The sequence below is a fragment of the Tursiops truncatus genome, chromosome 12 (genome assembly GCF_011762595.2).
Source record: "Tursiops truncatus isolate mTurTru1 chromosome 12, mTurTru1.mat.Y, whole genome shotgun sequence".
NCBI classification, from domain to species: Eukaryota; Metazoa; Chordata; class Mammalia; order Artiodactyla; family Delphinidae; genus Tursiops; species Tursiops truncatus.
This window is the reverse complement of record NC_047045.1, coordinates 10,690,895-10,703,598: the sequence shown is the minus strand read 5'-3', so window position 1 is coordinate 10,703,598 and position 12,704 is coordinate 10,690,895. Positions and strand designations below refer to the sequence as shown.

General features: G+C 39.3%; 1 protein-coding gene across 3 annotated transcripts in view; it reads right to left on the bottom strand.

The window, feature by feature from the left end:
* The window catches only part of CD109 (CD109 molecule), a 151,919-nt gene that overhangs the window by 133,464 nt on the left and 5,751 nt on the right, over positions 1–12,704 (bottom strand). For all 3 annotated transcript variants that reach the window (XM_073789350.1, XM_073789352.1, XM_073789351.1), the window contains one exon: positions 9,583–9,785. In XM_073789350.1, coding sequence (XP_073645451.1) covers positions 9,583–9,724 — 142 coding nt within the window. In that variant the 5' untranslated portion in view covers positions 9,725–9,785. Of the gene's footprint in view, positions 1–9,582; positions 9,786–12,704 lie in introns of those variants that run through there.

Sequence of the window (12,704 nt, the reverse complement as noted above, 5' to 3'; positions counted from 1 at the left end):
TTCACTTGTTCACAGGGTACTGCGTGCAGAGGCCTTGACTCCGGCACTTGAGACCAGAGTTCCTGGTGAGACATGGCTATACCAACACTGCAGCGGGGGGAACGTGTCTGAAACCAAAGGTTTAAAGAGACTTAAAAGACAACAATTAGTAGCAATGTATGAATATATTTGGCTTCTGATCCAAACAGAACCCTGGATTGTTCCATTTCTAAACAGTTGAAATTGTGCATACTGATTGGGTGTTTGATGATATTAAAGAATTTTTATTAATTCTTTAGGCTGGAGTTATACTTTCTGAAAGGGTTTTTATCTTTTAGACATACATACTGAAATAATTGTGGGTGAAATTTATGATGTCTGGGATTTGCTTCAAAACAATACAGGAGGGGTTTCCCTGGTGGTGCAGTGGTTGGGAGCCCCCCTGCCGATGCAGGGGACACGGGTTCATGCCCCGGTCTGGGAAGATCCCACATGCTGCGGAGCGGCTGGGCCCGTGAGCCATGGCCGTTAAGCCTGCGCGTCCAGAGCCTGTGCTCCACAACGGGAGAGGCCACAGCAGTGAGAGGCCCGCGTACCGCAAAAAAAAAAATAATAATACAGGAACCAATTCAGACCCATTAGGATAGCTATTATCAAATAAATAAATAAATAAACCACAGAAAATAATAAGCATTAGAAAGGGTGTGGAGAAATTGAAACTCTTGTGTATTGCTGGTAGGAATGTTAAATGGTGCAGCCATGGTGAAAAGCTGCATGGCAGTTCCTCAAAAAATTAAACATAGAATTACCATATGATTCAGCAATTCCACTTTTGGGTACACCCAAAAGAACTGAAAGCAGGGACTCAAACATGTATTTGTACACCCTTGTTCGTAGAAACCTTATTCATAATAGCCGAAAGGGGGACGCCATGTAAGTGTTCCTTGATGAATTAATGGATGGACAAAATGTGACATATTTGTACAACTGGGATATTATTCAGAAAGGAAATTCTGACATGTGCTGCAACATGTTTGAACCTTGGCAGCATTATGCTAAGTGGAATAAACAAGTCACAACAGGACAAATATTGTGTGATTCCATTTATCTGAGGTACCCAGAGTAGTCAAATTCATAGAGATAGAAAGTACATTTTACTGGTGGTTGCCAGGGGCTGGGGAGAGCGGGGCACGGAGATTGATTGTTTAATGGATAGGGAGTTTCAGTTTGAGAAGATTCAAAATTTCCAGAGATGGATGGTGGTGATGGTTACACAACAGTATGAAAGTATTTAATGCCACAGGACTGTACACTTAAAAGTGGTTAAAGTGGCAAATTTTATGTTATGTATATTTTACTATAAATAATAATAAAATTCAACACCCATTTATGATAAAAACTCTCCACAGAGTGGGCTTAGAGGGAACCTACCTCAACATAATAAAGGCCATATACAGCAAACATCATTCTCAATGCTGAAAAACTGAAAGCATTTCCTCTAAGATCAGGAACAAGACAAGGATGTCCACTCTCACCGCTATTATTCAACATAGTTTTGGAAGTCCTAGCCACGGCAATCAGAGAAGAAAATGAAATAAAAGGAATACAAATTGGAAAAGAAGAAGTAAAACCGTAACTGTTTGCTGATGACTTGATACTACACGTAGAAAATCTTAAAGGTGCCACCAGAAAACTACTAGAACTAATCTATGAATTTGGTAAGGTTTCAGGATACCCTTCAAGTTTTCCTTCAGGATACAAAATTAATGCACAGAAATCTCTTGCATTCCTATACACTAACAACAAAAGATCAGAAAGAGAAATTAAGGAAACAATCCCATTTACCATCGCAACAAAAAGAATAAAATACCTAGGAATAAACCTACCTAAGGAGGCAAAAGACCTGTACTCAGAAAACTATAAAATACTGGTGAAAGAAATCAAAGATGACATAAACAGTTAGAGAGATATACCATGCTCCTGGATTGGAAGAATCAATATTATGGAAATGAGGTATCACCTCACACTGGTCAGAATAGCCATCATCAAAAAATCTAGAAACAATAAATGCTGGAGAGAGTGTAAAGAAAAGGGAACCCTCTCACACTGTTGGTGGGAATGTAAGTTGATACAGCCACTGTGGAGAACAGTATGCTGTTACCTTAAAAAACCTAAAATAGAGCTACCATATGACCCAGCAATCCCACTACTGGGCATATACCCTGAGAAAACCATAATTCAAAAAGATACATGTACCACAATGTTCATTGCAGCACTGTTTACAATAACCAGGACATGGAAGCAACCTAAATGTCCATCGACAGATGAATGGATAAAGAAGATGTGGCACATATGTACAATGGAATATTACTCAGCCATAAAGAGGAACGAAATTGAGTCATGTGTAATGAGGTGGATGGACCTAGAGTCTGTCATACAGAGTGAAGTAAGTCAGAAAGAGAAAAACAAATATCGTATGTTAACACATATATGGAATCTAAAAGAACTGTACTGATGAACCTAGTGACAGGGCAGGAATAAGACGCAGACGTAGAGGACAGACTTGAGGACACAGGGGAGGAAGGGGAAGCTGGGACAAAGTGAGAGAGTAGCATTAACATATACACACTCCCAAATGTGAAATGGTTGGCTAGTGGGGCAGCTGCTGCATAGCACAGGGAGATCAGCTCGGTGCTTTGTGACCACCTAGCGGGGTGGGATAGGGAGGGTGGGAGGGAGGCTCAAGAGGGAGAGGATATGGGGATATATGTATGCATATAGCTGATTCACTTTGTTGTACAGCGGAAACTAACACAACATTGTAAAGCAATTATACTCCAATAAAGATGTGAAAAAAATTTTTAAATAATAAATTGCATTATCTAATGCATTACTGACGGTATAAAAAATACAATTAAGTTTTGTATGTTGATCTTGGATTCACCAACACTGCAAAACTCTTACTAGTTCCAAGAGTTTTCTGGAGAATCTCTTGAATTTTCTATTAAAATTTGTTCCCCCTATACCTGAAACTAACACAACATGGTAAATCAACTATATTTCAATAAAACAAAGTATTTTTAAGTTGGCCCTCCATATCTGCAAGTTCTGCACCCACATATTCAACAAACCACAGATTGAAAATACTGGAAAAAATTTTCCAGAAAGTTCCAAAACACAAAACATGAATTTGCCAGGAACTGGCAACTACTTAATAGGAAGTACATTGTATTTACAGCTATGTACATAATATTTACATTGTATTGGGCATTGTAAGTAACCTAGAAGTGATTTAATGTATATAAGGGCGGATGTACATAGGTTATATGCAAATACTATGCCATTTTATATAAGGACATCCCCAGATTTTGATATGGGGGTGCCTGGAACCAATCCCCAATGGAATTGAGGGACAATTATAATTAGTTTCCATCAAGCAACCACAGGGACATGAAAAAGTAGAGTTTAACTGACTTGATGGTGACAGCATCAGAGCCTTGAAACAGGTTTAGAATAGTATAGGCAAGAAGTTCAGGTGCTGGTAGTAGAGCCTAATCAGTAACGTGGTGATAGGACTAACAAGGCAGAGCTGGAATTCTGAGCAAGGATACAAGCTGGAACACCCCAGGGGACGCGCTAGCACTAGAGCCACAGGTAGGGTCTGAAAATGGAGCTGAGGCGGAGTGGGGAAGGTGGCGTGGGGTCTGGAGTAACTCAGGCATCAGAGGCAGTAACTGAACCAGACAAAAACATCACTCCCGTGGAGGTCATGTAATGCAGACAGGTTTGAGCAAAAACTAGATTTTGTCAAATCTGAAGAAACATGGGGACAAAGTTGCTTTGTTTTGGTTGAGACACTGAGCGCCAGTAGGCACTACCACTTCAGAGCAGGAAAGAGTACAGTGAGAGAGAAAAGACCTGGATCCCCACCAGCGATGGAGCCCTGAAAGCCAATTTAGACTGAAACTTTTTGACTTCTCATAACCACTGAAAAAGGAGGTAATTTTGTCGAGTTATGTCTCTCCAGGAACTGTAGTTAATAAACCCTTCTTTTTGTAAATTCCCATCACCACTTCTGGGTTCTTTGGTGTTTTTTGTTGTTGTTTGTTTATAAATTTATTTATTTATTTTGACAGCGTTGGGTCTTCGTTGCTGCGCGCGGGCTTTCTCTAGTTGCAGCGAGCGGGGGCTACTCTTCGTTGCGGTGCACGGGCTTCTCACTGCGGTGGCTTCTCTTTGTTGCGGAGCACGGGCTCTAGGCGTGCGGGCTTCAGTAGTTGTGGCGCGTGGGCTCAGTAGTTGTGGCTCACAGGCTCTAGAGCACAGGCTCAGTAGTTGTGTCACATGGGCTTAGTTGCTCCGTGGCATGTGGGATCTTCCCGGACCAGGGCTCGAACCCTTGTCCCCTGCATTGGCAGGCAGATTCTTAACCACTGCACCACCAAGGAAGTCCTCTTTGGTGTTTTTTGTTTTTGTTTTTGTTTTGTTTTGTTTTTTGCGGTACGCGGGCCCCTCACTGTTGTGGCCTCTCCCGTTGTGGAGCACAGGCTCTGGACGCGCAGGCTCAGCGGCCATGGCTCACGGGCCCAGCCGCTCCGCGGCATGTGGGATCTTCCCGGACCGGGGCACGAACCCGTGTCCCCTGCATCGGCAGGCGGACTCTGAACCACTGCGCCACCAAGGAAGCCCTCTTTGGTGTTTTTTAAATTTTCTTTACAGGACTCAAAATTTTAGAGTGTGACCCCTCTGAGTTCTAGATGTCTATTTAAGAGGGCCCTAGGGTCACATCACGATAGTATGGAAATAACTCTTTTACCTGGAATAGGATGCTTAGTATTTTGTGTTTGAAGGCCTAAAAGCAGAAATGAGGAGGAATGGTAATTGGGGTGATAGGTCCATAAGGCGACAGAGGCTCGAATTCATCCAGCTTGCATTCTGAATCCAGGAAAAGCCTACCTGCCCCTCTGGCCAGAGAAGAAGCCAGACAGACATTGAGTACTGTCCAGTTTCCCAGGGCGATGTCATTCTGCATCAGCCTGCCACCTAATGGTCATAACAATTGATGCAACGTGTTACTGGTATCACCACATGATCTGAATAGTATGACCTCATCTTTTTCTGTGCCTCAGAGTAAATGCTTTCTGGGTCAAACCGAGGAGGCGAGGAAAGTAAACGTTCCTGTTACAAAGTGACAATGGCAAAAAAATTACTGATAAAAATTCTTATGAAAAGATAAGAAATGTAATTCTTATATTTGTTATAATTAGGAGTGTACCTAAGACAAGTGTTTCAATGTCACTTGCTTAAACTTCATAGAAATGGGCCATCAAAAGCCTCAGCTTGGGGCTTCCCTGGTGGCGCAGCGGTTGAGAGTCTGCCTGCCGATGCAGGGGACATGGGTTCGTGCCCCGGTCCGGGAAGAACCCACATGCCGCGGAGTGGCTGGGCCCGTGAGCCATGGCCGCTAAGCCTGCGCGTCCGGAGCCTGTGCTGCGCAACAGGAGAGGCCACAACAGTGAGAGGACCGCATACCGCAAAAAAAAAAAAAAAAGAGTGAAAGAGGAAAATGCACATTAAGGGGGCGTCTCTCCTCTCCATGATCTAAGGGGGAAAGAAAGGAAGCAACTAAATATTCCCGGGACACTACAATGCTCCAGGAATGTTGCCATCTTGTATGTTACTTAAACTTTGAATAAAACTTGTGAATTGGTCAAGATCCCCTACACCTTACCATCTATATCCTTGAGTAAATTGCTTACATCTCCAAGCCTCAAGATCCTTGTCTGTCAAGTGGATATAATACCTTGGAGGGGGGCCATAAGGATTAAATGAGAAAAAGAACCTAGCATAGAATAAACTGTAGTAGCTATAAAATTGAAGACAGCTGTTAATCCCATTCTACAGGGGATAAAAATATCAGTTGTAAATTATTGTAAGCTCACTACAACTTTTTAAAAATGCCAAGAAGAATACATCAAAAATCTACAGTTAGAGCCATATCCAGAAACTAACATCTGTTGTCCCATTGATTACTATGGAAAATAAAATGAAATGCTAGTGAGTTTCCAAAGTCTATTTTCAGGTGACCCAGATTGTTGGTTTTCACACATATTGGGTTTATAATGAACTATCAGAAAGGAAAAGATTTATCTTTTCTCTGCCTTTCCCCAGCTCCTGTCAGAAAGTTTTAAAGGTTTCTAAACTTTGAGGAGATAATTGCTAGTGTGATCTTGTTACCTCAGGATACCTGAAACTATCTCCAGCAATTCCATTCACTCCCAAGTAAGGATCCAGTTATAGAAATGCAGAGTTTCCTTAGACAACACTAAAGTCCCAAGTATTTATCTGTACTAAATACTTTGGCACTACTTTCATAACGTTTTGAACTTATGCAGGGTCTGAATGATTAAATCGTTAATTAATTAATTAATATACATCAACCCTGGTTAGGAGACAGCAGACTGCACTGATTCCCTCATTTGAAACGGGGTAAAGAACTTAAGAGACCCCCTTATGTGTAGGAGTGGGTCTGAACAGCACGAGCAGTTTTGCCTAGACTGAAGGATAGTTTCCAGAAATACATCTCGATAAAAATTTGTCAATCCCCAAAAAATATATACGACACGGGAAGCACATGTTGCAGCACACAAGCACTGTTGGTGCAGAGATATTCTAGGAGGTTAATAACCTTAGTTTTTGACCTTAATCTGATCATCTCCTCTCCCTCAGATAAGTCCTCCCTACAGCTCCACCTTGCAGTCCCAATAAAAGACCGTGTCTTCCTATCGACTCACTGATACTCTTCTCCACAGAAAGCGTTGTATGGGGTCCACCTCTGCGGACATCACTGTGGCTTAGCTGTCAGCTTGGCTACTTGAGAGACAACAGTGTGACAATAAAACAATAGACTCTTGGGATTTTTTTTTTCAAATAAACACAAATTAATGTAAAAGAGAACACAAGTTTTAACAGATTAAATGCCTTTTCTCCAATTCTCTATCCCTCAAAATACTTTTGGAACTTCCTTTGTAAAACTCTATTAAGAGCCATTTCTTCACTCCTTCATACAATCTAATTATTTTATAGCCACATCTTGTAAGTTAAAACTGTGACCTATTTTGACTGCTTTCATTTATATGTAAGGATGTCACTACATATAGCATTATTAATTATGTATCTTGATGTTGGTTTTTACTTGGAGTTGGAGGGATTAATCACTCACTAAAACTCTGAGTTTCAGTTTTGCTTTAGTTGTTTGGATTTTTGTCCTCTGGTGCTTGCTTGTTTGTAGACAAACCGAAAGGGGTCTATTGATGGAGACTGGTATCACCTCACCAACTGATGTAACCAGTTCTGATGGAATTTTTAAAACACAGAATGGATTAAATTTTAATATTGTGTTTTATTAGCATTCTAACTAGTGAGTTGTAAGATTGTGATTTTTATTCCTGAGGAACTCAATTAGAAAGATAAGCCCAACATAACTGCATTTTTCTTTTTACTTAAAATTACTGGTACAGAAAACAACTATAAATGTGTCCTATTAAAAAGAATACCTGGGACTTCCCTGGTGGCACAGTGGTTAAGAATCCACCTGCCAATGCAGGGGACAGTGGTTCAAGCCCTGGTCTGGGAAGATCCTACATGCCACGGAGCAACTAAGCCCGCGAGTCACAACTACTGAGTCCACAAGCCGCAACTACTGAAGCCCGCGCACCTAGAGCCCGTGTTCCGCAACAAGAGAAGCCACTGCAATGAGAAGCCCACACACCTCAATGAAGAGTAGCTCCCACTTGCTGCAACTAGAGAAAGCCCACACACAGCAACAAAGACCCAACGCAGACAAAAAAAAAAAAAAAAACCTAAAGAATGAAAATTCAGCTATCCCTCTACAAAAGGATTGATCATAGCTCTCTAAAAAGCAGCAAACTCTCATGTGTCATCTTAAATATGGTTGAATTTATATAAAACTTTTAGGAATACAACCATCAGAAAAATAAGTTGCTTCTGTGTTAATTAGCAGGTTATAGTGATGTTGTAACACTTTCTAATATCCAGATCCCATTATCTCAGATTATTTTTTCTGTTATAAAACAACAACGACGTTTCTAAGCCAGTATATCCTTCATTAGTCAGGAAATAGGAACGTATATGTGGAGAGAATTCTGACCGAAAGGGATTATCAGGAGGACTGACTCAACAGCACTGTGGCTTCACGTACTACTTAGAAGAACAGATTTGAACCTTAATCTTCTAATCTGCCTGAGTCATTCAATTTTGAGTTGCTTTGCACGCAGTTTTAGCTTATTTCTGAAGGTCATCCTGTTTCTTCTTCTTGTGTGATTTTCCCAGTTGATTCACTATCTGCTTCACTGATAATTCACAACATTTGCAAAAATCGATGTATTTTAAATTCCCTGAAGTTGAAGAGATACAACTAAGACATATCTTCTAAATTTTTCAGTGTATCTAAATTTTACGTATCGGTCTTTTCCAGGCTTTTCACAGAGGCAAAATTACTTATATCTTGTTTTTAAGTGACTGCTTTTTCAGCTTCTCTATAGCAAATCAGTGAAAGGAAACTGACAAAGAAAATGCCATGTAATTTATAATCAGCAACTAACTTTACATATTATGTACCTATCATTGAAATGACTTCCAAGACTAAGCCAAACTGTACTCAGAAGTTTTAAGATGCAAGGGTAACACAGGAGATGTAGAAAATCAAGAAAATTATGAAGAAGCACCATCCTCGGGTTTGAATTCTAGAAAAGGCAATAAATCTGAATTGTAATAGTGGCTCTCACTGATCCTGGACAAATCACTTCATTCAATTGCCATGCATTAGTTAAAACAGTTATAATTCCCACGTGTCTGTGGGTATATTACAATAATTACTCAATTGTTAGGTTGAAAAGCACTGAGGAAATTTAAACTCTGCTATAAAAATAATTGAGTGCACGCTTTCACGTAAACAGGACGAAAAACTGTTCACATTTACCTGCCTTATTTTGTTTTTATTTCAATCACTGCCTGAGGACATCTGTCAGTACAGCCGCCTGAAGTAAACAGGATATGGGAAAGTACGCCCAGACTGTTCGTTTTTGAAATTCCTTTCTAAAAATATTATCACTCATCCTCTCGAACACATTAATCATATACCACTGGCTCTCTAGAACATATAAATTAAAAATATGTCCTCTAACTTTCATAATTGTTAGATAAATATTTATACTTCCCTTGGACAGTAATTAAGAAATATTTCCTACAAGGTACATTTTACTTATAAACTCCTTGGAGGCAGAAATCATGTTTATTCATCTCATACACTCTCATAGCACCCAGGACAGGCCCTCACACATAATACGAAGCTTCGTAAATATTTCTTAAGCTGTTCTGTCTGCTTAGAGCTGGAATGGAAGATAAGTAAGTCAAGGTCCCTGTTCTCAAGGAATGACTCACACACTATAAACCGTCTTAGATAACACTATGTGCTATAATAAAGGTATGGACAACACACACGAGAGCAAGAAAAAAGGAGAGATTGTCAAGAGATCTTTAAAAAAAGGTGACATTTTAGTCTAAGGACAAATAAGAACTCACCATGCACAAAAGAAGCAAACAAGGAAAACATGGTGTGCAGTCCAATGTGTAAAGCACCAAGCAGGTGCAGGAAGTGTGGAAGATAACTGGATACTGGTGCCAGTCTGTAAGGATCTCGTGTTCTCCACCAAAGAATTTGCATTTTATCTTCTAGACAAGTAGTCTCCAAAGTGGGGTGCACTCACTCCGGAGCATATGCAAACCTATTCAGGAAAAAAACAGAACATCTATTTGTATTTATATTTTCTCATCCTTTTTGAGTGTTTGTTGAGTGTAATGTGTGTATGTGTGTGTGTGTCTGTGTGTGTGTGTAATTTATAAAGAAAAAGACACACGTTGGGTCCATATTCAGAATTTTTACTGATGGAGTACACAATCAAAAACGTGAAGACCCAGGCAATAAGCTACCATTGAAGGGTTTTTAAAAGGGGTAACAGTATCAGACCTATATTATGCAGAGATAGCACTAAGGTACACGTAGACGATACTTTACCAGGGAATGGAGAAATATTTTTTCCAGCTCTGTTGAGATACTGACATATAACTTATGCAAGCTTTTAAGGTATACAATGTGATGATTTAACACATGTATATATTACAAAATGATACCACAGTAAGGTTAGTTAACACCTCCGTCCCCTCGTATGATTGTCTCTCTGTGTGCACGAGTGTGGTGATGACATTTAAGATTTCCTCTCTCAACTTTCAAATACATAATACAGTATTGTTAATTACAGACACCATGCTGTACATTAGATCCCTTGAACTTATTGATCTTGTAACTGGGAGTTTGTACCCTTTGCCTGACATCGTTCCCATGGTCCTCGCCCCGCCCCCAGCCCTTGGCAACAAGCATCCTACTCTCTAGTTCCGGGTTCAGCTTTTTAGATTTCACATATAAGTGGGAACATACAATGTTTGTCTTTCTCTGCCTGACATTTTACTTAGCCTAATGTCCTCGAGGTCCATCTATGTTGTCACAAGAGGCAAAATTTCCTTTTTTATATAGGTGAATGATATTCCACCATATTTTCTTTATCCATTCATTTGTTAATGGACACTTAGGTTGTTTCCATATCTTGGCTATTGTGAACAATGCTGCAGTGAACATGGGAGTGCAGGTATTTCTTTGAGATCCTGACTCCACTTCCTTCAGATATATATCCAGAAGTGGAACTGCTGGATCATATGGTAGTTCTATTTTTAATTTCTTGAGGAACCTCCATACTGTTTTCCATAGTGGCTGCACCAATTTACATTCCCACCAACAGTGCACGAGGGTCCCCTTTTCTCCACAGCTTCACCAACATTTGTTAGCTTTTGTCTTTTTGATAACAGCCATTCTAACAGGTGTGAGGTGATACCTCATGATTTTGATTTGCATTTCCCTGATGATTAGTGATGCTGAGCATCTTTTCATGTACCTGTTTGGCCATTCATATGTCTTCTTTGGAAAAGAAGTCTATTCAAGTCCTTCACCCATTTTTTAATCAGACCATTTGGTTTTCATCTTGTTGAATTCTATGCGTTCCTTTAGGTATGTTAGGATATTAACCCCTTATCAGACAGACGGTTTGCAAATATTTTCTCCCATTCTTTTTATTCTGATGATTGTTTCTTTTGCTATGCAGAAGCTTTTTAGTTTGATGTAGCTCCACTTAGTCTTTATTTTGTTGCTTGTGCTTTCAGTGTCATATCCAAAAAATCACTGCCATGACCAATGTCAAGGAGCTTTTTTCCTATGTTTTCTTCTAAGGGGTTTTACAATTTCAGGCCTCCCATTTAAGTCTTTAATGCATTTTGAGTTGATTTTTGTAAATGATATAAGATAGAGGTCCGATTTCACACTTCTGCATGTAGTTGTCCAGTTTTCCCAACACCAGTTATTGAAGACGCTAACCTTGACCCAGTGAATATTATTGGCACCCTTGTCAAATATTAGTTGACCTTATAAGTGTGGGTATTTCTGAGCTCTCAATTCTGTTCCATTGGTCTATGTAACCATTTTTATGCCAGTACTGTTTCAATTACTATAGCTTTGTAATAAAGTTTGAAATCAGGAGTTGTGATGCCTGTATTATAAGGAAAATATATTAGAGAGAACCTTAGACTTAATAGAAATTTTCCCACCAATCCTATCCTTTAAAATATTTTTACACTCTTTCTTAAATAATTACATTAGGTCATTGTTTTAAGTTAGGCTGATCTGTGGTACTTAAAAGTTTTAGTGTTTCTCCTTTGCAAAACTCTATTTTCTGAGCAAATATTTTGACTAATATTCTATATAAGTTACAAAGATAATTTGAGGAAAAAAATGATCAGTGGAATTTAACTCACAGAATTCTATAAGGAAAAGGTCTCCAAATGGTGAAATGTTTCTTCATACAAAATAATATGACACAATTTAAAGAAAATAGTTGCTAAATCCTAGAGATTCAAAACCATAAAATGACAAAGAATTCTGAAATTAATCCAAAGAAATCAACTCTCTGATGATCAACTGTCAAGTCTGGCAAAAAAAAATAAATTAAAACATTGAAAAAAATATCTCAATAACCATTATATCTCAATAATCATTATCATTTGTGATTATAATTATTTACTTTAGAGGAAAATCTGGGATAAAGAAAGGATGATTTTATAGGGCCACATTGTTCATCCAAAAATTCCTTTACCGACTTTATTTCTAAATTTAGTGATTCAAATATTTGTCTCTCCATTGAGTTTTTTAATCCCTATATATTCCTACCTACTTGAAATTCTCACCTTGGTAGTTTCACCATGGCCAACATGATAAGGCACTGTGAAACATGATAAGCACAGTGAAAGAAACATGGTTAGGAACTTCTCAGCTCACAGAGATAAATGAGACTTGGTACCAGCTCCTAGGACACCTACCAACTTGGTACGAGCTCCTAGGACACCAGCTCACAAAAAGGAACTAAAACAGCTGCACAGCCAACTACTAACCATGTAGTTCCAGACAGAATGTGATACGTGTTTTAAAAGAGGTGTAAGGAAAATCAAAAGGGAGTTCCTCTACACTGTTGGTGGGAATGTAAACTGGTACAGCCACTATGGAGAACAGTATGGAGATTCCTTAAAAAAGTAAAACTAGAGCT